This window comes from Neoarius graeffei, chromosome 1 (genome assembly GCF_027579695.1).
Source record: "Neoarius graeffei isolate fNeoGra1 chromosome 1, fNeoGra1.pri, whole genome shotgun sequence".
NCBI lineage: Eukaryota > Metazoa > Chordata > Actinopteri > Siluriformes > Ariidae > Neoarius > Neoarius graeffei.
Genome location: NC_083569.1, coordinates 2,534,616 through 2,562,399, shown reverse-complemented (window position 1 = coordinate 2,562,399; position 27,784 = coordinate 2,534,616). Strand labels below are relative to the sequence as shown.

The 27,784-nt window shown below is 41.2% G+C and overlaps 1 protein-coding gene across 2 annotated transcripts; it reads left to right on the top strand.

Annotated features, from left to right (window-relative positions):
• The first annotated feature begins 10,582 nt into the window (after positions 1 to 10,582).
• slc35a3b (solute carrier family 35 member A3b) lies at positions 10,583 to 26,273 on the top strand. 2 transcript variants are annotated; one of them, XM_060927951.1, is made up of 10 exons: positions 10,585 to 10,754; positions 10,838 to 11,084; positions 18,513 to 18,603; positions 19,136 to 19,370; positions 21,644 to 21,798; positions 21,913 to 22,035; positions 23,100 to 23,274; positions 23,392 to 23,510; positions 23,590 to 23,723; positions 25,773 to 26,273. In XM_060927951.1, exons 3-10 carry the CDS (start codon positions 18,583 to 18,585, stop codon positions 25,861 to 25,863), a joined length of 1,053 nt encoding a protein of 350 aa, XP_060783934.1. In that variant the 5' UTR covers positions 10,585 to 10,754; positions 10,838 to 11,084; positions 18,513 to 18,582; the 3' UTR covers positions 25,864 to 26,273. The 2 variants fall into 2 exon arrangements, with proteins under 2 accessions (XP_060783943.1, XP_060783934.1); XM_060927960.1 differs by lacking the exon at positions 23,392 to 23,510 and having other exon boundaries at positions 10,583 to 10,754; positions 25,773 to 25,861.
• The last annotated feature ends 1,511 nt before the right edge of the window (positions 26,274 to 27,784 follow it).

Sequence of the window (27,784 nt, the reverse complement as noted above, 5' to 3'; positions counted from 1 at the left end):
AGGATAAAGCGGCTAGAGATAATGAGATGAGAGATGAGGTGCGAAAAACAAAAAACATCGAGTGAGTGAGCGACAGTTCTGTGGGTGGAAAAAACAACCACCTTGTTGATAAGAGGGTCAGAGTGAAATGGACAGATTTGAGGTGGTTTGAGCGTTTTTTTTGCCAGGAAGGATATAGTTCTTTACAACTGTGGTGAGCAGAAAAGCATCTCAGCATGCAACAGCAGAAGAACACATTGGGTTCCACTCCTGCAGCCAAGAACAGGAATCTTAGTAGGCATATCAGGTGAAAATTCAATCCAAATTGCCTGACACTGGTCTTATTGAATGCAGAACAACATACTTTTTACAGAATTAAAATAGGTTTATCGGTTAATAGGCATCGGTTACAAAAAACAAAGAAAAAAATCCAAGTCCTCGGCTCCAATTTACAAGTCCGAATGCAGTTAATGCATGAGTCCAAGTCCGAGTCATCAGTGCTCAAGTCCAAGTCGAGGCACGAGTCCTGGAATCGAGTACTACAAACCTGTCCTCTGCATTAATGTGATCTGTCTTCAAGCTGCAAAAAAGAGAAAAAGTCTCAAATATGGATTCAAAGCCTTTTTTTTTTTTAAAACAATGCCAAAAACAACTGCTTTTAGTGCTCCTATGAGGTAATGGGATGTAACATTGGCTACAGTGGTGCTTGAAAGTTTGTGAACCCTTTAGAATTTTCTATATTTCTCCATAAATATGACCTAAAACATCATCAGATTTTCACACAAGTCCTAAAAGTAGATAAAGAGAACCCAGTTAAACAAATGAGACAAAAATATTATACTTGGTCATTTATTTATTGAGGAAAATGATCCAATATTACATATCTATGAGTGGCAAAAGTATGTGAACCTCTAGGATTAGCAGTTAATTTGAAGGTGAAATTAGAGTCAGGTGTTTTCAATCAATGGGACGACAATCAGGTGTGAGTGGGCACCCTGTTTTATTTAAAGAACAGGGATCTATCAAAGTCTGATCTTCACAACACATGTTTGTGGAAGTGTATCATGGCACGAACAAAGGAGATTTCTGAGGACCTCAGAAAAAGCGTTGTTGATGCTCATCAGGCTGGAAAAGGTTACAAAACCATCTCTAAAGAGTTTGGACTCCACCAATCCACAGTCAGACAGATTGTGTACAAATGGAGGAAATTCAAGACCATTGTTACCCTCCCCAGGAGTGGCCGACCAAGAAAGATCACTCCAAGAGCAAGGCGTGTAATAGTTGGCGAGGTCACAAAGGACCCCAGTGTAACTTCTAAGCAACTGAAGGCCTCTCTCACATTGGCTAATGTTCATGAGCCCACCATCAGGAGAACACTGAACAACAATGGTGTGTATGGCAAGGTTGCAAGGAGAAAGCCACTGCTCTCCAAAAAGAACATTGCTGCTCATCTGCAGTTTGCCAAAGATCACGTGGGCAAGCCAGAAGGCTATTGGAAAAATGTTTTGTGGACAGATGAGACCAAAATAGAACTTTTTGGTGTAAATAAGAAGCGTCATGTTTGGAGAAAGGAAAACACTGCATTGCAGCATAAGAACCTTATCCCATCTGTGAAACATGGTGGTGGTAGTATCATGGGTTGGGCCTGTTTTGCTGCATCTGGGCCAGGATGGCTTGCCATCATTGATGGAACAATGAATTCTGAATTATACCAGCGAATTCTAAAGGAAAATGTCAGGACATCTGTCCATGAACTGAATCTCAAGAGAAGGTGGGTCATGCAGCAAGACAACGACCCTAAGCACACAGGTTGTTCTACCAAAGAACGGTTAAAGAAGAATAAAGTTAATGTTTTGGAATGGCCAAGTCAAAGTCCTGACCTTAATCCAATGGAAATGTTGTGGAAGGACCTGAAGCGAGCAGTTCATGTGAGGAAACCCACCAACATCCCAGAGTTGAAGCTGTTCTGTACGGAGGAACGGGCTAAAATTCCTCCAAGCCGGTGTGCAGGACTGATCAACAGTTACCGCAAACGTTTAGTTGCAGTTATTGCTGCACAAGGGGGTCACACCAGATACTGAAAGCAAAGGGTCACATACTTTTGCCACTCACAGATATGTAATATTGGATCATTATCCTCAATAAATAAATGACCAAGTATAATATTTTTGTCTCATTTGTTTAACTGGGTTCTCTTTATCTACTTTTAGGACTTGTGTGAAAATCTGATGATGTTTTAGGTCACATTTATGCAGAAATATAGAAAATTCTAAAGGGTTCACAAACTTTCAAGCGCTACTGTAAATTAATGGTCTTCAACAACTCACCTGAAATAGTGAGTCCAGATAACGCAACTCTGAAGTCATGAAAATCGACTTGCGTTATTTCAGGTACAGACCGGCCATGAGAGGAAAAATTCTGGCGCCGTACCGAGCAACCTGAACAACACACACCTGCACAAGTGGTGTGGAAAACATGCACCACCAAGTCCTATATTTTGTTTCTGTGTGGTGTGGTATCGGCTAACTTGGCTAGCATTAGTTAAAGGGATCCTCCAGCAGATTTACTCTTAAACTTATGTTAAGTAAAAGCATTCATAGATTTCAATCAAACGTTCGTTTTCGGAGCTCAAATAGTGTTCTGGAAAAATAATTTTTTATTAAAATATCAGATGGGCCTCCTGCAGAAATGGTGTAGTGGAAGCAACTCGGCTCTTTATATCCTCTGCTTACATCGTGGTTTTGTTAGTTTTACAAGTATTTTTGCTGAATTTATAGGTTTTTAAATAAGTAAAGTATCCCTCATTGTGCAGCATATAGGCTAAATGCCAAAATGATGGTGAAAAGAAGGACGATAAAAGATGATGTCAGCGTTTATTCACAAGAAATGGATTCATGCCATTGGAACACCTCAAACCAATCTCTCTACGGTGCCTGACTTCTGCTCCGAACATTTTGAATCATCCTGTTTCGATGAATCGACATAATTAAAAGTAAGATTAATAAGGGCTTTGAGAATAAAAAGAAAGAAAAAGACAATGCCGTGCCAACAATATTCACCCATCATTCAGCTCCAAAAGTCCGCCCATGCAGTGTTGAGCGGCAACAGAGACACCAACACCGGGAGGTTAGTTTCGAGTTTGTTCTACCGTGGTTGTTTGTAGGATGCAGGGACGGATCCAGCCCAAGAATCTGACAGATGCACATTTGCAGAAATATTTTCACTAATTTTACCAGATCGCGATAGATTTTCACAGAGCATGCCGAGAGTTTTCTGAAGAGGGCAGCCAAGTCCTGCTATGATCGCGGCTTGGTCCGGTCTGTTGGTTGAGCGTGGTTATAGCCCACGTAGCTGGCTAGCAGTAAACTAAACAAACTCCCCGTGACTGATACCAAGTGGTGCACACACATTTCTGCAAACGCATCGGTCTGGATCCGTCCCTGGTATATTATTGGTGTCTGACCTGGTGAATTGTAATCAGTATTCCAGTGTGTCCAGGCTCTTCAGCGTAAACTGGAAGAAAATACGGGTAACAAAGAAAACAGCGACATTAAAGAGTGTTTGATTGAGCTTCAGGTCGACTCCATTCCAGATAAGAGAATTAAGCCAGTATCTCACTGGGCTGCGACAAATTGCGGACATCATTCGCGAGAGAGTTTCAAAAGTGTCTTGAAACATTCGCGGGGCTTCTCAATTTCCTCGCACGAGTCGCAAAGTGTCGCTCTTTCGTCGCTGAAATTTTGAACATGCTCAAAAATTAATGCGACAAAATTTCTCTCAAAATAGCCGCAAATGCGTCGCTGGTGTCGTAAAGCCGTCGCGAACCCTTCTCAAGTCAGTTTCCGTGAGACAGGAAGTGCGAGAGTATCGCACTGGGCTGCGACAGCCTGCGACTTTGGAGACACAACAATTGCGGTAAAATATGCGAATATCAATTCAGTGTGATTCCAAGTGAAAATTGTGGCCAATTCGCATATTTTATCGCAATTGTTGTGTCTCCAACTAGTCGCAGGCTGTCGCAGCCCAGTGAGATACTACCCTTACTCAGAACGTTTTGCATGAAACTCACTCATTTGAAATTTCAGAAGTTTTATTTCATGGTAGTTTCATTTACATGCTCAGAGTGTGAACTGACCGGAAACGGGGATCTTGCTGTGCAGACAGATGAACCAGTCAGTGTTGAAATCCAGACAGAGACGGGATTATCCAGCGTTCTTTGCTGGGAGATGATTCGTTCAAACTCTATGAGCAAAACCAGAGGATATAAAGAGCCGAGTCACTCCACGCTTCCACTACGCCACGTCCTCGCATACGCCACTTCCACAGGAGCCCCGTGTGGTATTTTAATAAACATGAATTTTTCTAGAACACTATTTGGTCTCTGAAAACGAATGTTTGATTGTTGAAATCTCTGAATACTTTTACTTAGCATAAGTTTAAGAATAAATCCGCTAGAGGATCCCTTTAATATTCGCATTAGCCAGCCATGTAGTAGGCTAATTACACATGAAGTTAATGTGTAATTAATTTAATTACGCGGAAATTATTGCTGTTAATAGAAAATGTGACCTGTGACAAAGCAGTTGTGTGGAATGAAACCACAGCGAACAAACATGATTCAGCATTTCAATAGAGATCTTGCATGTGACATCACAGCCGATCCAGATTGTAACAGACGCCATCTTGTCGGTCAAACGCCATATTTCCGCCTTCTACTTCTGCTTCTACCTTTTCTGGAAAACCCTACTATATACAATTCTACTACAACGGCTGCGGCTACAAGCTCTCCCTACCTGTGCACGTTTTTTATGGTTTTTGTGTGTATTTTTGCGTGTTGTTCGTCTGTACCGGACTTCAATATCCACTACAACCGTATGGACTTACTGGACATTGGTTTCCAGCAGAAAATGACGGTTTGTAGCGATTTCCATCGCATGCACAACATTCCGGACAAGATACACTCAAAAAAACCAACATGGGTGTTTGTTACATGAACCGAAGTCTAACATGTCACGGTTGACATTTAGGTCACTCAACAAAATTGTTTCTGGCTAAGTTAATGAATTTTACTTGGGTGGAAATACTTTCCATAATGTTATTATGTTCACTGAGCAAGTTATTTGCAAGTTATTTTTTTGAGTGTAGCGAGACCAGCAGGGTCTCCGTGAATTGTTATCGGGTCTGGCAGGCGAAGGAGGCGGCGTCGGGAGAGGAAGCAAAAGCGAGGCTGCAGAGCCGGCCTGTTGACTAAGCTCAGAAAATAGTTACTCAAATCTCCACTGCCAAGCCTCTACCTCTCCAACGTCAGATCCATGGTAAACAAGACGGATGATTTGGAATTACAGCTGGAATTACCTTATTCTATTCTATTCTATAATCGGCTGGTCAGTGCTATACTAGATACTACTGATATATCTAGTATCAGTACTAGTAATACTTAAGTGACTTACCCGTCCAATGAGGATTGTTATTTTCTTGTTTACAAGATGCCACATCTGAGGGCGGCTGACAAAACCTGAATTTCTGTAAAGATAACTGTCCAGAGATTTATAAACACGCAGTGCTTCACCACTGAACAGTGAGGGAAAGTTAATGAGGTAATTATACACGTCTGGGTATTCCACCTCTGGCAGTTCAATATCCACTGACACGGTCGTGAAAACTACGTCCGGTAATCGATAAAGGTCACTAATCTGTAGGTCGTTTAGTATTTTAGACATGTATCTAGTTATCTGTTCATTAGAAAAATGAGCCGTGTAGTCCGTCGGTTGAAATTGATCCATTTTGTACACGAGTGCAACAATATTCAGCGGTGTTTTTTACCGACAAGATGGTGGCTGTGTACTTTCCGGTCATGTGACTGCAAGATCTCTATTGGGAAAGATTCAGCTTTAGCTCTTTTGACTGGAAGCACGTGCGCACACACACAAAGAATGATTATCATGGAAAGCTACCGTAAATTGCCTAAGTGTTCAAGTCGTGAGAGCTTTTATAGTAACGGAAGCGCCACCTTTTTTTTTTTTTTTTAATATACAAACCAACCTACCATACATTGCTCCAGTGTCGAGGTGTGTCAGTTTACTTGGGTTGAAATAGTGTGGTTTACTCCAGTGTGTAAAGTATTGGATCTCTTTAATGTAAAACGAGTACGTTACTAAAATGATGTGCGTTAAAACACTCAGTCGGCATGAAATAAGTAAAGCATACTAGTGTTCTTTGGTGTGTGTGATTTTTGTGAATAGTAGAGCGGCGGCTACAATTATCGACACCTTAACGATCTTTTGGCCGTTGCAAAAGTAGAAAAGACTTTCAATACGTAAACTGTGCATGAATAATTACTCAAACTTCCACTGGGGGGGGGGAAGAGTTGATTCCTGATTACTTAGCGTATCAGATCATGTGACACCTTTGTCCACAGTTATCGACACCCAGATGATTTATTTAGAAAAAAAAATTATCAGCATGTGGTATTAAGTTAACAAAACCTAGTTTTATATAAAATGTGTTTTCCATAGACTTATACAGTGGCATGCAAAAGTTTGGGCACCCTTGCTGAAAATGTCTGTTACTGTGAGCAGAAGATGAACTGATCACCAAAAGGCATAAAGGTAAAGACGAGACATTTATTTTCAGCGTTTTATGCAGGATGTGTGTATTATTTTTGTTTTGTACAATTGGAGAGTGAAAAAAGAAAAGGAACACCATGCAGAAATTTGGGCACCCCAATACATTTGAGTTCTCGGGTAACTTTTACCAAGGTTCCAGACCTTAATTAGCTGATTGAGCTGTGGCTTGTTCAAATTCTTCGTTAGGAAAGGTCAGATGATGCAGATTTCAAAGCTGTATAAATTCCTTGACTCCTCAAACTTGTCCCTAAAATCAACAGCCATGGGCTCCTGTACACTGTAAGAAGTGATTTTGGAGAGTGGTAAATATAATCTATGCAAACCATATAAAATTTACCCGATTATTGCAGTCAGCCAAGGAATTATAAAGTAATGGGTAAATTATACATATGCTACCTATTCGTTAAGAGTAACAACCGTTACATGGAAAAATACGATAAAATATACCCCAAAGCCGTGAGTCCTGCGCTCCAAATTGTGCATGCGTCAGACCGTGCGTTTGAGTGAGCGGGACAGGGAACTCTCGGACTGCCATCTTCCTCTCTCTGGCTGAAAGTGTTGTTTGCATTAGCCAATTATCCAGAAACAACATTTGACACTGTTAGTTAGTGAGTTATAAAACAGGTTCATTACTTGAAATGTTGTGTGAAGCTGTTGTACTGCACTTTATTCTGTGTTTGGTTTTTTTTGATGATTTTATGGATTAAAAACATTGAACCATCTGAAAGTCTTTTTTTGGGGGGGAGGGTACATCTTACCTTCTCCGAATAAGTGATGGTTACTAACTGATATTAATTACCTTTGATTAGTAATTATCAGGTATTACCTACTAGCAAAGAAGAGATAATTTTACCCAATTTCAGTGAGAAAGTAGCTGTTGAATAGATACATAAATGTGAGGTAAATTTTACCCAATTTATTTAAGTATTTCATAGCTTTTTATTTCAGTTATTTTATACTCAATGTATGGAATTAAATCTACCCCAAACAAGTCAATGCAAATTGTTACCTCAGATTTATTGGGTAAATTCTATAGGTTACTTTTTTCAGTGTAAGCAACTCCCTCGCATTCTGAATAATAAAATAATCAATGCTCCCAAAGCAGGAGAAGGCTACAAGAACGTAGCAAAGTGTTTTCAGGTAGCTGTTTCCTCAGATCGTAATGTTAAGAAATGGCAGTTAACAGAAACAGTGGAGATCAAGGTGAGGTCTGGAAGATGAAGAAAACTTTCTGAAAGAACTGCTCGTTGGATTGCTAGAAAGGCAAATAAAAACCCCTGTTTGACTGCAAAAGCCCTTCAGAAAGATTTAGCAGACCCTGGAGTGGTGGTGCACTGTTCTACTATGCAGCGACACCTGAACAAATATGACCTTCATGGAAGAGTCATCAGAAGAAAACCGTTCCTGCGTCCAAGCCACAAAATTCAGCGTCTGAAGTTTGCAAACAAACATCTGAATAAGCCTGATACATTTTGGAAACAAGTCCTGTGGACTGATGAAATCAAAATAGAACTTTTTGGCCACAATGTGCAAAGGTATGTTTGGAGAAAAAAGGGTGCCAAACTCCAGGAAAAGAACACCTCTCCAACTCTGAAGCATGGGTGTGGATCGATCATGCTTTGAGGTTGTGTTGCAGCCAGTAGCACAGGGCACATTTCATTGGTCGAGGGAAGCATGGATTCGAATAAATACCAGCAAATTCTGGAAACAAACATCACCCCATCTGTAAGAAAGTTGAAGTCCTACAATAAGACGATGATCCAAAACACACCTCAAAATTTACAATGGAATACCTCAAGAGGCCCAAGCTGAAGGTTTTGCCCGGGCCCTCACAGTCCCCTGACCTAAACATCATTGAAAATCTGTGGATTGATCTCAAAAGAGCAGCGCATGCAAGACAGCCCAGGAAACTTGTAGAACTGGAAGCCTTTTGCAAGGACGAACGTGTGAAAATCCTCCAGGTAAGAACTGAAAGATTATTAGCTGGCTACAAGAAGTGTTCACAAGCTACTTGCCAAAGGGGGTGTTACTAGGTACTAACCACGCAGGGTGCCCAAACTTTTTTGCTTTGGGCCCTTTTCCTTTTTTGTCATATAAAAAATTGTTTTGCTTAAAATATTAAGGGAATGAGTCTTCTTTAACTTTACACCTTTTGGAGATCATTTCATCTTCAACTTGCTTAACTGTTCACAGTAACAGCAATTTTGACCAGGGGTGCCCAAACTTTTGCATACCACTGTATTTAGGCCAAAATACAGATGTCGGTGTTTACGTAAATGAGAAAGTAATTCTAATGTTTAACCTGTGTCAGAAAATCTTTCTGTTCCACTTTACGTATTTTCGTAGATCACATTTTGTTCATCGTTCGTTGTTGTTTGTATTAATTTCTCGTTTTTTCGTAGATCACATTTTGTTAATCGTTCGTTGTTGTTTGTATTAATTTCTCGTTTTGTAGTTTACCGATAACTCCAGGTCAAAGGTCGCACCAAAATACTCCTCGAACCAAAATATAAAATGTCTACTGATATTGTAATATGTGGTAGATATTCGGTGTTTACGTAAATGAGGAAGTAATTCTAATGTTTAACCTGCGTCAGAAAATCTTTCTGTTCCACTTTACGTATTTTCGTAGATCACATTTTGTTCATCGTTCGTTGTTGTTTGTATTAATTTCTCGTTTTTTCGTAGATCACATTTTGTTAATCGTTCGTTGTTGTTTGTATTAATTTCTCGTTTTGTAGTTTACCGATAACTCCAGGTCAAAGGTCGCACCAAAATACTCCTCGAACCAAAATATAAAATGTCTACTGATATTGTAATATGTGGTAGATATTTACAACAAACTGCAAAAAAAAAAAAATTCTGAATGGAAGAGAAAAATCTGAATATTTCAGTACGTCATCGACTTCAACAATGTGACACAAAGATCGATCCATAACATTTGTAGATGTCACTTAATTCCACAGCGTGTCGATAATGGTGGACACCGTTAGTGGAAAGTGATCACTTGACTTTGATGAGTAAAAACATCTTTCCACCATGCTTACCTGCGATGATAACGTCCGGGTTTTCTGAAAAATTGCTGATCGTGCTGAAAAAAATTCCATCTCAGGTAACGAGCTGTGTCATCAGACGACAAGATCAAAGGGCGTGGTGGGTGTGTGTCTTCCGGTTGATTAATTAACCAATAATAACTGTTGGAACTGAAACTCACCTTTGTTAAAAAAAAAAAAAAAGTTCTTTGTAAGTCTGGAAAGGTGTTGATAACTGCAGCTGCTGCTCTATTTGGATAAAATGTTTGTGTTGGAATTATAGGTGTGCCAGACTATCTAGAAGCACATGCCAAGTTCACTATGACTCGTTACATGACGGGATTCTGTGCTGGTGTGTAAACATATTTGACAAACGGGACGTGGCCAACGTGAGCGTGCACACACACACGATGTATGTTGTTCCTTCCACTTGGTGCAGGTTCTTCTGCGTAATACAGATACAGAACGTTTCAGTATGTGCATGTGGCAGGGTCGGGGTGTGTGGCTGGAAAACACTTTCTCAACTCTTAAATTCTCCACCGTATACACCCTGTCTCTCTCTCTCTCACACACACATGCATACAGAGAGGGATTGTCTACTTTCCTCCCCCTTCCAAAAAGCAGCATAAGGCAGCTAGTGTGCTCATAGTGTGCACTCTTTCCTCCTCTTCTCTTCTCAACACCAGTTGGGAGCTTGTTCTTCCACATTCGCAGCATCAAAAGCAACAAATCCACCAGAGCAGTTAAGCACAATCTGGAATGGAGTGTCCTCTCGGCCCTCGTTTAATATAAACGTAACAGGTACTGCTATGTAAATAAATATCAAATGTCTTTTATGACTGCTAAGAAGAGTTCACACACACATGGACAGACAGGCCGATCAGGACTGAGCGGTGCCTCCTCTCGCTGTGTTCTTTAAAGCTTGGTGGTATTTAAGTGGGTGGAGTGAATAGTACTGGCTCACTTGAAGGTGCAGCTTGAACAGTTTGTCATTCTGCTTCTCCTTTTTGCACGCGACTCACAGGCACGGAGTTACACTTGGGTTGTGGGGTTTTTTTTTGGTGTAGAGTAAAAGCTATTGAAATATTTGGATGATGCTTCTTGTATCACGATGATGGTAAGTGTTGAACCTTCATTCTGTTTTGGATCTGTTCCAAATGTCAAACATCATGCTCTAATATTCTCTCGGTCTTTCTGCAGTGGTGATCTCCAACATGAAACTGTACATCTTCCTTAAAAAGTTCAACTGGTCCAATAGAAGCAGTTTCTCCGAGTCTTCTGTACCGACTCGGACCTGATTACAATATTTTAGTGTCAACCTTCCCACACAGAGACTAAACGATTTCTACAGTAGATTTATTTTTTTGGCCAGAAGAAGCTACTGCGAACTGTTGGAACGTCTGTTTAAAAATTTCACCGAGAAAACGCGGTGTCTCTTTCGTGTGCGGTAAGTTGAATTTTGCTTGAACGTCTCCAAATTTAAACATCTTGAATCGGAATCGAGTTTATTGCTGAGTCTGTTCTCATGCATGGGGAATTTGCTTTTGGTGATTGAAGAATTTAGCAAAGGCAGAATTTAAAAAAAATTAAAAAAAACAGACGAATCTGAAACATACAAATTTCCATGCATCATGAAGTGACAGCCTGCCTTTCAGGCTTAGAAATAACGAAATACTTAATTACTGAATGACAGATAATGAGAAATATTCTCATCTCATTATCTGTAGCCTGTTCTACAGGTTCGCAGGCGAGCTGGAGCCTATCCCAGCTGACTACGGGTGAAAGGCGGGGTACACCCTGGACAAGTCGCCAGGTCATCACAGGGCTGACACATAGACACAGACAACCATTCACACTCACATTCACACCTACGCTCAATTTAGAGTCACCAGTTAACCTAACCTGCATGTCTTTGGACTGTGGGGGAAACCGGAGCACCCGGAGGAAACCCACGCGGACACGGGGAGAACATGCAAACTCCACACAGAAAGGCCCTCGCCGGCCACGGGGCTCGAACCCGGACCTTCTTGCTGTGAGGTGACAGCGCTAACCACTACACCACCGTGCCGCCATGAGAGAATTATCATATTTGGTAATTATCTGACAACTCGATAGCACAGATCAGACGTTTCTTGTTTGTAGCCGCGTGCCGTGACTCACCGCCACAGACATGATTAATGACCCTGTAATGAAAGACATCTTTCATTTTCTTAATTCGGGGTCCAATCACTTGACCCTGCGACTCCATTGTTTTGATGCGCTCTCAGAAAACCAAGAACATTTTCGAAGTTCCTTTCAGGGTACACCAGCCTGTCACTGACTGCTAGGGAACATGTACGTGCCCTAAAAATGTACACATGGTGACCTTGAAGTCCAATAATGAATCCTGGAGGGGGAGCGTTAGTGTAGATTGCATCTTAGTTGGGGGACAGAACTTGACTCCTACTGTACCCCTGTTTGACCCCTGTTCACCAAATTTGAGACACACAATCCTCACTACCAATCGAACTGATGGGACTTGTTCATAAAACCTTCGTTTCCACCTACGAGTCCTGCCCACTTTGTGCGTTTTGGGGTTTATAGTCTATAGCAGGGGTGTTCAAATTGATCCATAAAGGGCCGTGTGGCTGCAGATTTTCATTCCAGCCATGCAGCAGCACCCTGATTTGGCTTATTCAATCAACTGACACCCACCCTTTAATCAAGGGTGGGTGTGGCTGCAAGTATTTGACTGTGTGAAGACAGTTCAGTTGATCGAATGAGCCAAGTCAGGTGTGCTGCTGCATGGCTGGAATGAAAACCTGCAGCCACACGGCCCTTTATGGATCAATTTGAACACCCCTGGTCTATAGACACGAGTGTTTTTATTGGGAATTATTACACATACGGGACACTTTTTCCATGGAATAAAAACATATTTGATTCCCTTCTAGTGGGTTTATTGATGGCATGCAACATTATCATATTGCACCTTGTCAAGCCAACACGACGTCACACATCGGCGCTGATGTGAGGATCCAGCGACGAAACTTTTCTGCTGCGCATGCGCACAATCGTTTTTGTCGGCTGGGAAAGAGAGAAGACGAGGCGAATCTAGTGCTAGGTTTAAGCACTAAATAAATAAACTGAAACTAAAGACCTGAACACCTGAAAGGCTACCAGAACTTCATTAGATATTCTTCACGCATATTTACAAGAGAAAAACATACCAACGGACATCGAAAAACTGGAAAAGAGACACATCAGAGGTGTAAAACTTTCATGTTAGCAAGTGACTGTGACAATTTGTAAATGAACATGGCCGCCAGGTTTGCTTCGTTGTGTGTCGCTGTTGATTTTAAAACGAACTCAGTAAATTACACACGGAAAATAATAATATTCTGCTTGACTGCTCTAACATTAGCCTGCGCTACCACTACACCAGCTAGACGGTGACTGTACGGTACTGCCGCGCTAACAGCACCGAGTCACGGGTATGCTAGGGTCGGCTTTCGAGAATGCTGATATGAAGAGAGTGTGTATGTATAATAATAATGGCTGGCTTTTTTTCATGGTCTATCAGATATATTCCGTTCAGCTACTCGTCTTCGACTCGTTCAGTATCATGCTCGCTGAATGGAATATATCTGATAGACCACTCAACGCCAGCCAACATTTAGTTCCCCATGCCCTTACAAAATCTGTACTTTTCCCTGACATACACCCATGAGCCCTTATACACGAGAAAAAATTCCAATATATAATCCACAGCACCGATTGTTTTATTCCACATTATACACTCCGATTGTAATAGGCATATTTATCACACTGCATCAAATAAGCATGTTCTGATTAAAAAGAAACTTTAGATCCCAGAGAAAACAACTGAATTAAAAAGGACTATATGTCCAGTCAAGTAAACAATTATCTCCGAAAGAGAATGCCTGAACTATAAACTTAATTATTTAATATACATTGCATCAGTAATACCAGAATTATTGATGTAAATTTTGCAAATAAAATGGATTAATATTAAATAGTTCATAAAAATTACACAAAGTTCTATTTGACATCACCTACAATATTACATTCCACCAAAGAAAATTACTCGAAATATAACAGCAGTACTAAGTAGGTACAGCGCCCTCCACAATTATTGGCACCCCTGGTTAAGATGTGTTAAAAGGCTTAAAATAAATTCAACTTTTATTGCAGAAGCATAATCTCACACTGAAAATTGTAGAAAAATGTAACCCTTAACTCAAGTGAATTTAAAAAAAAAAATCCTTGACTAAGAAATATTTTTCATAAAATCACCTGTTCCACAATTATTGGCACCCATAACAATTCCTGGAAAATAAAAATGTAATTGAAACATTTCTGTCACTTCTACTGTAGTTTATAAAGTTGATCAGAGTATCTACAGTAGGAACCTTTAATTAGTAATTCATCACATCCTGTTTCCCTGGGGTATAAATATGATGCGACACAGAGGCCTATTTCTCTTATCCACTCTTCAACATGGGAAAGACAAGAGAACACACCGTTTGAGTAAGGCAGATGTGTGTCGACCTTCATAAGTCAGGCAATGGCTACAAGAAAATAGCCGCTCGCCTACACCGGCCCGTATCTACAGTTGGAGGAATCATCAAGAAGTTTAAAACGACTGGAACAGTGGCAAACAAGCCTGGACGAGGATGCAAGTTTATCTTGCCAGTGAGGAGGATGGTAAGAGAAGTAAAAAGTTCTCCAAAGCTCACTGTTAGAGAATTGCATCAAAGAGTAGCATCTTGGGGTCACAAAGTCTCCATAACAACCATCAGGCGCTATCTACATGCCAATAAGCTGTTTAGGAGACATGCACGGAAAAAGCCTTTTCTCACTTACAAGCATAAATGTAAATGTCTGGAGTTCGCTAAGCAGTACTGGGACTTCAACTGGGACCGTGTGCTTTGGTCAGATGAGACCAAGATAGAGCTTTTTGGTAACAAACACTCTAATACATCACAAAAGATGAGTATGCGGAAAAGCACCTCATGCCCACTGTGAAGTATGTGGGAGGATCGGTGATGCTGTGGGCCTGTTTCTCTTCCAAAGGCCCCGGGAACCTTGTTAGGGTGCATGGCATCATGAACTCTTTGAAATACCAGGACATTTCAAATCAAAATCTGGTGGCCTCTGCCCGAAAGCTGAAGATGGGCCATCACTGGGTCTTTTAGCAAGATAATGACCCTAAACATGTGGCCAAATCTACACAAAAATGGTTCACCAGACATAAAATCAAGCTCCTTCCATGGCCATCTCAGTCCCCAGACCTCAACCCAATTGAAAACCTGTGGGGTGAGCTGAAGAGGAGAGTGCATAGGAGAGGACCCAGGACTCTGGATGATTTAGAGAGATTGTGCAAAGAGGAATGGTCGGAGATCCCTCTCTCTGTATTCTCCCATCTTGTGAAATGTTCTAGAAGATTAAGTGCTGTCTTGTTGGCAAAAGGGAGTTGTACAAAGTATTAACATCAGGGGTGCCAATAATTGTGGCACGCATGATTTCATGTAAAATAATTATTTCTTAATGTGGGATTTTTTTCCCACTGAATAAATGCACTTGAATTAAAGGTTGGATTTTTCTCTTTTTTTGCGTTGTTGTCCTATATTATTTAAAAAAAAATTATTAGAAGCCTAAGAACATATCTTAACGAGGGGTGCCAATAATTGCGGAGGGCGCTGTGTATTCCATTCAGTGAGCATGATACTGAACGAGTCGAAGACGAGGAGCTGAATGGAATATATCTGATGGACCATGAAAAAAAAAAGCCATTATTACTGTATACATACACATTCCTTTCGGGTGTTCAACGTGACTTTTTCTTTCAAAATTCTCTCAAAATCTTCCGTATTTAACGAAGCAACCATGTTTGTTTACAAATTGTTACAGTCGCGTGCTAGCGTGGAAGTTTTACGTCTCCGACGTGTGACGTCATGTTGTCTTGACAACCATGCAATATTGTAAACCATATTCAACGCTCATTCTCCATTGGGTAGAGTGACATAATACACGTAGGATAAGCGATATGCTAACAATATTACATGCTATCAAACCAAATGAATGAAACCCGCTAGAACATTTTTATTCCATTGAAAAAGTGTCCTGTATGGATAATAATTAAACCATTTTACTCTGATGATGTCGCTCCCAGTGTTTTCCTGCTGCGTTGTGAAAATGGTGAACCGGTTCAAAATTAAAGTGCATTTGGTTAACTTGCGCATTTTTTGTGGATGTGTCCATATAATATAAAGAACATTACACGGTGGTGTGAAGATATTAAGTTTATCTTCTCGTGTTAAATGTTTTTATGCCTATCCGTTCGCCACTCGAAGATAAACTTCATATCTTTGCGTAACCGTGTAATATCCTCTATATATTCTATTCCTCTTGGAGTTGAGGAACATCAACAAGTCAACATCTTTGGGGGGGGGAGTCGAGTCAAGTCAAAGTCCCTCTCACACCAGAACCTGGTCTTCCCAGGCAGCCTCCTGTCCCAGTACTAACCAACTCTTTGAGGTGTATGGGTGCGGCGCCGATCTCCGTTTCTGTAGCCTTCGGCCTCTCACTTATACAGTGGGGGGCGTGTCCTCTGGTAACCACGAGGGTTTGACTTGAATTGGGAAATGGAATACATTTCTAATCCTTTTTTTGTTAAGATGGAATGAGGTCATGTTTTCTTTCTGTTAGCTCACGTCTGAATTGATTTTTATTATTTAACAAAGCCATCCTTCTCAGGAGCGTCTTCTTACTGCATTTTATTATCCGTAACACACATCATGTGAACAATGAAGTAAAAAGTGAATTTGGGTAAATCTTTGGATCAGATTCATTATCCTGAATGTGGTGCTGTTAAAATGCGTCACTCGTTATACTACTGTAAAGAACGTCAAGTTTGTGACCAAAAGGAGACGCGACGAGTCGAATGCAAATTTGTACGATTTTTATGACGAGAGAATGATTAATATGATTTGAGAAATGAATGAATGAAAAGATATCGCGGTGAAGCTCTGGTGAAAGCTGGATCCTGTGAGAGATAGATAGATAGATAGATAGATAGATAGATAGATAGATAGATAGATAGATAGCGTGGTGCTTGAAAGTTTGTGAACCCTTTAGAATTTTCTATATTTCTGCATAAATATGACCTAAAACATCATCAGATTTTCACACAAGTCCTAAAAGTAGATAAAGAGAACCCAGTTAAACAAATGAGACAAAAATATTATGCTTGGTCATTTATTTATTGAGGAAAATGATCCAATATTACATATCTGTGAGTGGCAAAAGTATGTGACACTTTGCTTTCAGTATCTGGTGTGACCCCCTTGTGCAGCAATAACTGCAACTAAACGTTTGCGGTAACTGTTGATCAGTCCTGCACACCGGCTTGGAGGAATTTTAGCCCGTTCCTCCATACAGAACAGCTTCAACTCTGGGATGTTGGTGGGTTTCCTCACATGAACTGCTTGCTTCAAGTCCTTCCACAACATTTCCATTGGATTAAAGTCAGGACTTTGACTTGGCCATTCCAAAATATTCACTTTATTCTTCTTTAACCATTCTTTGGTAGAACGACTTGTGTGCTTAGGGTCGTCGTCTTGCTGCATGACCCACCTTCTCTTGAGATTCAGTTCATGGACAGATGTCCTAACATTTTCCTTTAGAATTCGCTGGTATAATTCAGAATTCATTGTTCCATCACCGATGGCAAGCCATCCTGGCCCAGATGCAGCAAAACAGGCCCAAACCATGATACTACCACCACCATGTTTCACAGATGGGATAAGGTTCTTATGCTGGAATGCAGTGTTTTCCTTTCTCCAAGCATAACGCTTCTCATTTAAACCAGAAGTTCTATTTTGGTCTCATCCATCCACAAAACATTCTTCCAATAGCCTTCTGGCTTGTCCACATGATCTTTAGCAAACTGCAGATGAGCAGCAATGTTCTTTTTGGAGAGCAGTGGCTTTCTCCTTGCAACCCTGCCGTGCACACCATTGTTGTTCAGTGTTCTCCTGATGGTGGACTCATGAACATTAACATTAGCCAATGTGAGAGAGGCCTTCAGTTGCTTAGAAGTTACCCTGGGGTCCTTTGTGACCTCGCCGACTATTACACGCCTTGCTCTTGGAGTGATCTTTGTTGGTCGACCACTCCTGGGAAGGGTAACAATGGTCTTGAATTTCCTCCATTTGTACACAATCTGTCTGACTGTGGATTGGTGGAACCCAAACTCTTTAGAGATGGTTTTGTAACCTTTTCCAGCCTGATGAGCATCAACAACGCTTTTTCTGAGGGCCTCAGAAACCTCCTTTGTTCGTGCCATGATACACTTCCACAAACATGTGTTGTGAAGATCAGACTTTGATAGATCCCTGTTCTTTAAATAAAACAGGGTGCCCACTCACACCTGATTGTCATCCCATTGATTGAAAACATCTGACTCTAATTTTACCTTCAAATTAACTGCTAATCCTAGAGGTTCACATACTTTTGCCACTGACAGATATGTAATATTGGATCATTTTCCATATTTTTGTCTCATTTGTTTAACTGGGTTCTCTTTATCTACTTTTAGGACTTGTGTGAAAATTCGATGATGTTTTAGGTCATATTTATGCAGAAATATAGAAAATTCTAAAGGGTTCACAAACTTTCAAGCACCACTGTAGATAGATATTTGTAGCTGTTAAACAGATGACTTTTCACTGTGAAACAATGGAGCTAAACAACAAATTACAGTATGTAGGGAGTGTAAAGACGTTTAGCTAGTGTGAAAAACGTGTTCTACTGAACCATGACGGACAGACTAAACAGGTGTGTTTTGACTAAACGTGTGTTTTGTCTTCAGGGCTGAGTGGAATGTAATTCAGACGTCTGGGGCGAGAAGGAAACGAGAAACTCTGGGCACGAGTGAGACCATGCTGAAAGGACAGGAGCAGGTAAGCCTTTCAGCTTTCCTCAAGTGAAAGGAGAGAAGAGAAGGGAAAAAAAATACCAAAACACTGCGATGTAGAACTAAAGATGAAACGCCATCCTATCGGCTCACGTTACTGGACACGACACGGAGCTTTAAGCTGCCACTCGTTCTCAGAGTGTCCGTTTCTGTAAGTTTATACGTCATGACTGCGTCGGAGAAAGACCACATGATTCTCTGAGATGAATGATTTAGGTCTCTGTTGTAAAAATGATGACGACGACAACATATTATTCTTTTATTTTTATCCCTTTATAGTTGCTTTTAATGTCCTGTTTTTGCTGTTATAGCAGCGATAAACGGTCATTCCCTAAACAAACCTGTACTACTGTCAAAGGTGCGGTTAGAGAAAGTTAATCAAGACCTTCTGACCAATCAGAATGTAGGACTGGACAGTGCTGTTTGCTAGTCACACCCAGGCTGTTATCATGGTTTGGGTTGGAGGTGAATAATTATGGATTGTGTGCGTGTTTCACCCATCTCTCTCCTCCACCAAGTCCGCTCCAGTCAGCATCGATGAGGTCTCCAGCATCTCCCAGGTGTCTGTGGGGAAGCGTCTGAAGTACGTTTCTCTCGGGGTTTTGGTGCTCCAGACCACCTCGCTGGTCCTGACCATGCGCTACTCGCGCACTCTGCAGTCCGACGGGCCACGATACCTCGCCTCATCGGCCGTCGTGTTCTCCGAGATCCTCAAGATCATCACCTGCACTCTGCTCGTCTTCAGAATCAACAGTGAGTCTCCGTCTGTCCTGTTTTTTTAAACAATCCATCTGGATCCACTTCTTCTTCTTCTCAGAGTGAAGCAGACCCAGAGGGAGGTTTGTTCTACCGGTAGAACTCACACACCACTTCAATCAAAGTTATATTTACTGAAAGGATTCCATCCAAACCTCAGTAATTCAAGAAGTAGAAATGAGGGCGGAGTGATGTGACGATAGTTTTCTGAGGAATCACAGTCCTGTGCAAAAGTCTTAGGCACATGTAAAGAAATGCTGTAGACCAAAAATGCCTTAAAAAATTAAATATATAAAAGTTTTTAAAAAAGTGTCTTGCAAAAGTATTCACCCCTCCTTGGTGTTTGTCCTGTTTTGTCGCATTACAAGCTGGAATTAAAATGGATTTTTGGAGGGTTAGCACCATTTGATTTACACAACATGCCGACCACTTTAAAAGTGCAACTTGTTGTTTTTATTGTGACACAAACGATAATTAAGATGGGGGGAGGAAAGAGAAATCTGGAGTGTGCATAAGTATTCACCCCCTTTCGTATGAAACCTCTAAATAAGAGCTGCTCCAACCAATTCACTTCAGAAGTCACATAATTAGTTGATTAAGATCCACCTGTGTGCAATCAAAGTGTCACATGATGTCTGTATGAATCAACCTGTTCTGGAAGGATCCTGACTCGGCAACACTACTAAGCAAGCAACATGAGAACCAAGGAGCCTCCAAACAGGTCAGAGACAAAGTTGTGGAGAAGTATAGATCAGGGTTGGGTTATAAAAAATATCCCAAGCTTTGAATATCCCACAGAGCACCATTAAATCCATTATAGCAAAATGGAAAGAATAGGGCACCATTAAAAAACTGACGAGAAGGCCCCGCCCACCAAAACTCACAGACCGGGCAAGGAGGGCATTAATCAGAGATGCAACAAAGACACCAAAGATAACACTGAAGGAGCTGCAGAGATCCACAGCGGAGATGGGAGTATCTGTCCATAGGACCACTTTAAGCCGTACAGTCCACAGAGTGGCCGGGGCTTTATGGAAGAGTGGCCAGAAAAAAGCCATTGCTTTAGAAAGCATGTTCAGAGTTTGCCCAACAGCATGTGTCAGACTCCCCAAACACATGGAAGAAGATTCTCTGGTCAAATGAGACTAAAATTGATCTCTTTGGCCATCATGGGAAACGCCATGTGTGGCGCAAACCCAACACCCTGAGAACACCATCCCTACAGTGAAGCATGGTGGTGACAGCATCATGCTGTGGGGATGTTTTTCATCTGCAGGGACAGGAAAGCTGGTCAGGACTGAAGGAAAGATGGATGGTACTAAATACAGGGCGATTCTGGAGGAAAACCTGTTTGAGTCGGCCAGAGGTTTGAGACTGGGACGAAGGTTCACGTTCCAGCAGGACAATGACCCTGAACATCCTGCTAAAGCTACACTGGAGTGGTTTAAAGGGAAACATTTAAATGTCTTGGAATGGCCTAATCAAAGCCCAGACCTCAATCCAATTGAGAATCTGTGGCGTAACTTGAAGATTGCTGTACACCAACGCAACCCGTCTAACTTGAAGGAGTTGGAGCAGTTTTGCCTTGAGGAATGGGCAAAAATCCCACTGGCTAGATGTGCTAAGCTAATAGAGACATACTCCAAGAGACTTGGAGCTGTAATTGCAGCAAAAGGTGGCTCTACAAAGTATTGACTTTGGGGGGGGGGTTAATACCTATGGACACTCCAAATTTCTGTTTTTTCATCTTAATTATTGTTTGTGTCACAATAAAACAATTTCACCTTTTAAATGGTGCTAACCCTCCAAAAATCCATTTTAATTCCAGCTTGTAATGCGACAAAACGGGACAAACACCAAGGGGGGTGAATACTTTTGCAAGGCACTGTATCACATGTCACTCATAATGTCCAAGATGAGAAGATAATCTTTCTTCATCGCACCCCTGTAGGGAATCTAAGGTCATATACAATTTTTTTTAATAAAAGTATGTTCTGTGAGTGAAACGTTTTAATAAAAATAATTTTTTGAAAGAATGTGATTTTAATATTCGAACAGTCCTGTTTTCATGAAGTGTTTTTTTTTTTTTTTTTCTGGCTGTAGTTTTGAGAACCGACTCGAATTATAATTTCGGGGTTTGTTTCTTTTAGTTTCCTGCACCACCACATTACTAATACTCCATTATTATTTTTTTTTTCTTATCAAGGTGTTTCCTCACACTGGATCGCCACCGTTCCTGTCGTGCTGATTTGTTTTGTTGTGTTCTTTAGATTTTAGTGTTCAAGGCCTGAATCGGGTGCTGCAGGAGGAGATCATTCACAAACCCTTCGATACGATGAAGCTGATGGTCCCATCAGGCATCTACACGCTGCAGAACAACCTGCTCTACATCGCTCTGTCCAACCTGGATGCAGCTACGTACCAGGTGAACCAGAAATTTCCCTGAATCCAATCTAACGAGCATGGACACGCCCAGTTGAGTGAAGGAGTGAGCTGTTGAGTGGGAAGTCTCGTCCTGACTGGGGCATTTGTTTTCCAGGTTACGTATCAGCTGAAGATCCTCACCACCGCTCTGTTCTCCATGTTGATGCTCGGGAGGAGACTTGGCATCTTCCAGTGGTTCTCGTTACTCCTTCTAATGATGGGCATCGCTTTCGTACAGGTAATAACAAGCTGTGGCTGTTTTTGTTTGTTTATTTATTTATATATGACTTATTCATTCAGCTTTCAAAGTTGTCGTGAACTTTCATGTTTTCAATGTAAACGTTGCTTCTTTTTTTTTTTCCCTCCTCCGTACCTTCACCACTGTGTTGTAGAAAATCGCACCAGGAAACGTGTCCCCTAGGCAGGATCTCGATTAACATCCCATATTGGTTTCTTTCAAAAACCTTAATCTGTGCTACATCTCAATCTTAACCTAACCTTAAATCAAGATTCTTGTACTTATTTGATTTTCTTATCAACTGTATGTCACCAGGCGGCACGGTGGTGTAGTGGTTAGCACTGTCGCCTCACAGCAAGAAGGTCCGGGTTCGAGCCCCGGGGCCGGCGAGGGCCTTTCTGTGTGGAGTTTGCATGTTCTCCTCGTGTCCGTATGGGTTTCCTCCGGGTGCTCCGGTTTCCCCCACAGTCCAAAGACATGCAGGTTAGGTTAACTGGTGACTCTAAATTGAGCGTAGGTGTGAATGTGAGTGTGAATGGTTGTCTGTGTCTATGTGTTAGCCCTGTGATGACCTGACGACTTGTCCAGGGTGAACCCCGCCTTTCGCCCGTAGTCAGCTGGGATAGGCTCCAGCTCGCCTGCGACCCTGTAGAACAGGATAAAGCGGCTACAGATAATGGATGGATGGATGGATGGATGGATGTGTATGTCACCACAGTTAAAGTTAGACATCACATGATGAAAGTCCCCTCCTATTGTCTGACTAACAGGCCACTAACACCTGTCCTGTAAGCTGAGAGGTTTAGAAAAAAAACCCCACCAAATGTCACTCTGCAACTTCCTGAAGCTCCTCTATAAAGAAAGGAACGGTGATGACGCCATGTCCTTGTAGGATCGCAAGAATGAGGAACCATGGCTCGTACGCATAATGTGTAAACACACACCTAACTTTGCAAACAGATAAGCAAAAAATGTCTGTATACACAAGGACGACACAACTACTCGTGCACGGTCACGGCTAAACGGTGCAACACATGATCTTCTACCTTTCTGTTTCTCCTCAGTGGCCATCACAGTTTCCCTCCAGCTCTAAGAAGGAGGAGATGGTTGTGGGTTCGCAGTTAATCGGCGTGCTCGCCGTGCTGTTTGCCTGCTTCTCCAGTGGCTTTGCTGGTGTTTACTTTGAGAAGATCCTCAAAGAGACCAAGCAGAGCATCTGGATCCGCAACATTCAGCTGGGTACGTTTCTTGGAAGTGGTTGCGTTTTTGCTTTGTTTGCTTTGCTCCTGAAAGTATTTTTCAGGAAAACACTTACTCAACCCATGGACTCGGTCGTTCTTTTGTTTCTCCCTGCAGGTTTGTTTGGTATAATCTTTGGATTAATTGGAGTGTTTGCTCAGGATCGAGATAAAGTCCTGGAGAATGGAATTTTACAGGGTTATAACAACATGACCTGGGCTGTAGTGATTCTACAGGTGGATTTTTTTTTTTCTCCCCACCTCCTAATGTCTTGACTTGCTGATTGGTTTAACCCACCTTTGTTTTGGACTCTAGGCGATGGGGGGCTTGATTGTCGCGGCGGTTATCAAGTACGCAGACAACATCCTGAAGAGCTTTGCCACATCTGGCTCCATCATCTTATCCACCCTCATCTCTTACTTCTGGCTGCAGGACTTTAATCCTACCAGGTATCTCATGCATCCTCACTTCAGGCTTGGAGTAAGTTAGTTACACAGTTCTGACCTCGAGCATAAGATGACCTTTTTTCTTTCCCGATAATCCACTCGATCCTGGAGCTGTTACGAAATCTGTGTCATGAGATTTCATGATATAAAATTGAAAAACACTGTCAAACTGTAGTCTTGGCTTTTCAATGTCCCCATGAGCATACGACCCCAATTCCAAAAAAGTTGGGACGCTGTGTAAACTGTAAATAAAAACAGACTGTGATGATTTGCAAATCATGGAAAGCCTATATTTTATTGAAAATAGTACAAAGACAACATATCAAATGTTGAAACTGAGAAATTTTATTTGTTTAGTTTTAAAAATATCTGCTCATTTTGAATCTGATGTCAACAAGAAGTTTCAAAAAAGTTGGGACAGGGGCGTGTTTACCACTGTGTTGCATCACCGCTACTTTTAACAACACTCTAAACCAACTGCTGTTGTTTTGAAAGAGAAATGTTGTCCCGTTCTTGCTGATATACAATTTCAGTTGCTCAACAGTTCGGGGTCTCCTTTGTCGTATTTTGTGCTTCATAATGCGCCAAATGTTTTAAATGGGAGACCGGTCTGGACTGTAGCAGGCCAGTTTAGCACCCCAACTCTTTTACTACAGAGCCTTCCCAGATGTACAAGCTCCCCATGTCATGTGCACTAATGCCCTCTCATACCATCACAGATGCTGAATGCTTTTGAGCTGTGCACTCATAACAAGCCGGATGGTCCCTCTCCTCTTTAGCCTGGAGGACGTGGTGCCCATGATTTCTAAAAAGAATTTCTACTTTTGATTCGTCAGACCTCGGGACAGTTTTCCACTTCGCCTCAGTCCATCATAAAAGAGCTCGGGCCCAGAGAAGGGGGCGGGGTTTCTGGATATTGTTTATATCTGGTTTTAACTTGCGTTTGTGGATGCAGTAATGAAGTGTTTTCACAGACGATGGTTTTCTGAAGTGTTCCTGAGCCCATACAGTGATTTCCACTACAGACACATGTCTGCTTTTAATGCAGTGTCTCCTGAGGGCCTGAAGATCACAGGCATCCAATGTCAGTTTTCAGCCTTGTCTCTTGCATACAGAGATTTCTCCAGATTCTCTGAATCTTTTAATGATATTATGGACCATAGATGATGTGATCCTCAAATTCTTTGCAGTTTTACATTGAGGAACGTTATTCTTAAATTGTTGCACTGTTTCCCCACGCAGTCTTTCACAGAGCGGTGAACCACGCCCCATCTTTACTTCTGAGAGACTCCGCCTCTCTGGGATGCTCTTCATCTTACAGACCTGTTCCCATTTAACCAAATTAGTGGTTTTTTCAGCATTACACCACTTTTTTAGTCTTTTGTTGCCCGTCCCAACTTTTCTGAACCGTGTTGCTGACATCAAATTCAAAATGAGCATCTGTTTTTCAAAAAAGCCAAAAATTTCTCAGTTTCAACACTTGATTAGTTGTCTTTGTACTACTTTCAGTGAACTATAGGGTTTCCATGATTTTGCAAATCATCACATACAGTTCACACAGCGTCCCAACTTTTTTGGAATTGGTATTGTAATAGTTTCGATAAATTACCGCTAAACTAAAACAACGTGTATATAAACATTTGTGAAAAATGCAGTTTTGCTTACACGCAAAACAGAGTTAGCAGGAAAGGAGGTTATTTATTTATTTCCTGTGGTTGGGGTAAAGAGTGATGTTGCGTAAACAGGCTGCTAATTCGGATTGGTTCTTCTCTGTAGCGTTGTACCAAATCTAGTCCCGCCCACTTGAATCGCCCAGTCTGAAAAAAGTAATTCAGAAATCGTTCAACTTTTTTGCATTTTGTGGTAAACTCGCTACAGAAGCTATAGCTAATAGTTCGCTAGTTCTTTATAAGAATGAGGTGGCAGGAGGTTCAAGTCACTCTGTGTGCTGTATTTCTTATACTTTTTAATTAACTTCTTAAGATCTAGCGCACCATTTCCAGAATTAAAAATGTGCAAAACTTTTTTTTTTTTTCCTTCCCTCTCCAACAGTTTGTTCTTTGTGGGTGCCGTGCTGGTCATCATAGCGACGTTTCTGTATGGGTACGACTGGAAATCCATCGTGAACCTGGGCAAACCCTAGGACGAGGGACGTGGTGTCAACACGATGGAGCTGCCTGCGGAGACCCGGCACTGAAGACCAGACAAGAAGAAGAAGAAGGAGGAGGAGAAGAAGGAGGAAGACGAGAGTGTCTGAAGATCAGGGGTGTGATGATGATGATATATGAGTATGATGATGTATAGTATTACGCTAATGTGAACCGGTTTCCGGCTGGAGGACGGCATCGAGGCAAGACTGTGCGGTATTACAGGCTCGATGCATTAGATTACTGACCGTCCCTGATTTATAAACTTCTCTCTCACTTAAGGTTTACATTAAATGATCAATGGAGGACTTGGCATGGCTTCCTGTATCTGTATTTATCATCTGTCTAAAGATGCTCAGTTTCCCTCAGGTACTGTAATAAAAGCAAGACTCTGTTGCTTTCCAGATGCTCGTCGTCACTGTTGTTGTTTTTATTCAAAGCCAACCTGAAGAGCTCATCAACCTTCAACAGACATGACACAAACGCATCAGTTTGTTTCCAATAAAACTATTGGCATGCAAGAAAAGTGAATCTCCTCCATCGCTTAAAGAACTTTCCATGCTCGGAGTGGGAGGCTTCTTCTTCTTTTCCACAGTTAGCTAGCACGTGTGTAGCCATTGCATAGACTTGATATGGATACGAAGAAGCGCTATTCGAAGTGAAATCAGCTGCGGAGGCATCGAGTGTTTTGATCTTCGAGAAACCGTCCTTCGCTTTAATTTCTTTATACCTGTATTTCAGGAAACTGGTTTATTTTTCATTGGAGATGGAACTGATTTTCAGGTCTGATGTCCACATATGCTGCTGGTGTAGAACATCCTGGTTCGATACAACACTGTGTGCATGTGTGAGAGATTTACAGTCACATGAGGCCAAATAAAAAAAATAGTGTGTTTCCGGTAACCCGACCGATCGAGAATTTCCGCGTCGAAATTGCCGACCGTAAAGTTTTTATTACAAATTTCCCTCGATATTTTAGTGTAAGCGGCGTTAGTTTGTCATAATTTTTTGTTTCAATGCATTCAAGTTGTGAAAGAAACGATAAAAAGTAAAATGTTTCGCCACTTCTATCAGCCCTCCTGCATAAACATGGAAGCGCACTTGTATACTGAAGGAGGAAGGAAAACTGAGCCGAGCCGCCATTTTGAATCTTCGTTCAAGGCTGTAATGCAAATTGCTTCCTTTTCAGTATACAAGTGCACTTCCATGGCAGGGAAAAACACTACATTTTGCCGCCTATGTAGTCCCCTATTTATACAAATAGGAGTCATTCAGGATTCAGCCATGTTTTTGCTCGACCCAAGTTCTACGGTAGGCTAGGCGAGGCCGTCTGCTTTTAATGGAAGTAGCCTAGCCTAGGACGTTATTTTCACGTTATTTCTTGATAAGGTGTTTTCACGTTATTACATGAAAATATCATGAAATATCGCTTCCGTAGATCATAACTCGAACTCTCGCGATATTTTTTTTTATTCGTTTAAAGATTTAAAACACTTTTATTATGATGTGTGGTATAAAGGATTCTGTGCCAAAATACTATTTTGTAAGATGTTTACTTGTGTTAATTTTTTTGAACAAAATAAAAAAAAATTAAGAAAAAAAAAACTTTCCTACCTACCGACCTTATTTTAGTATTTCATGTTACCGGAAACACACTTTTTTTTTTTTTTTTTTTGGCCTGATCACTTTGTAGGTTTGAAAGGGTTAAAGGGTTAGGAATTTAAACTGTTAGCTAAGTGGAGAATAATAGATAGATAGATAGATAGATAGATAGATAGATAGATAGATAGATAGATAGATAGATAGATAGATAGATAGATAACGAGAGACTGATGGAGAATCTAAATGCATGCTGACTAACTTTTGAAAGCATTTTCATTTCAACTGCCTGCATTTCCTTTAGCTGACAGTCGTGTG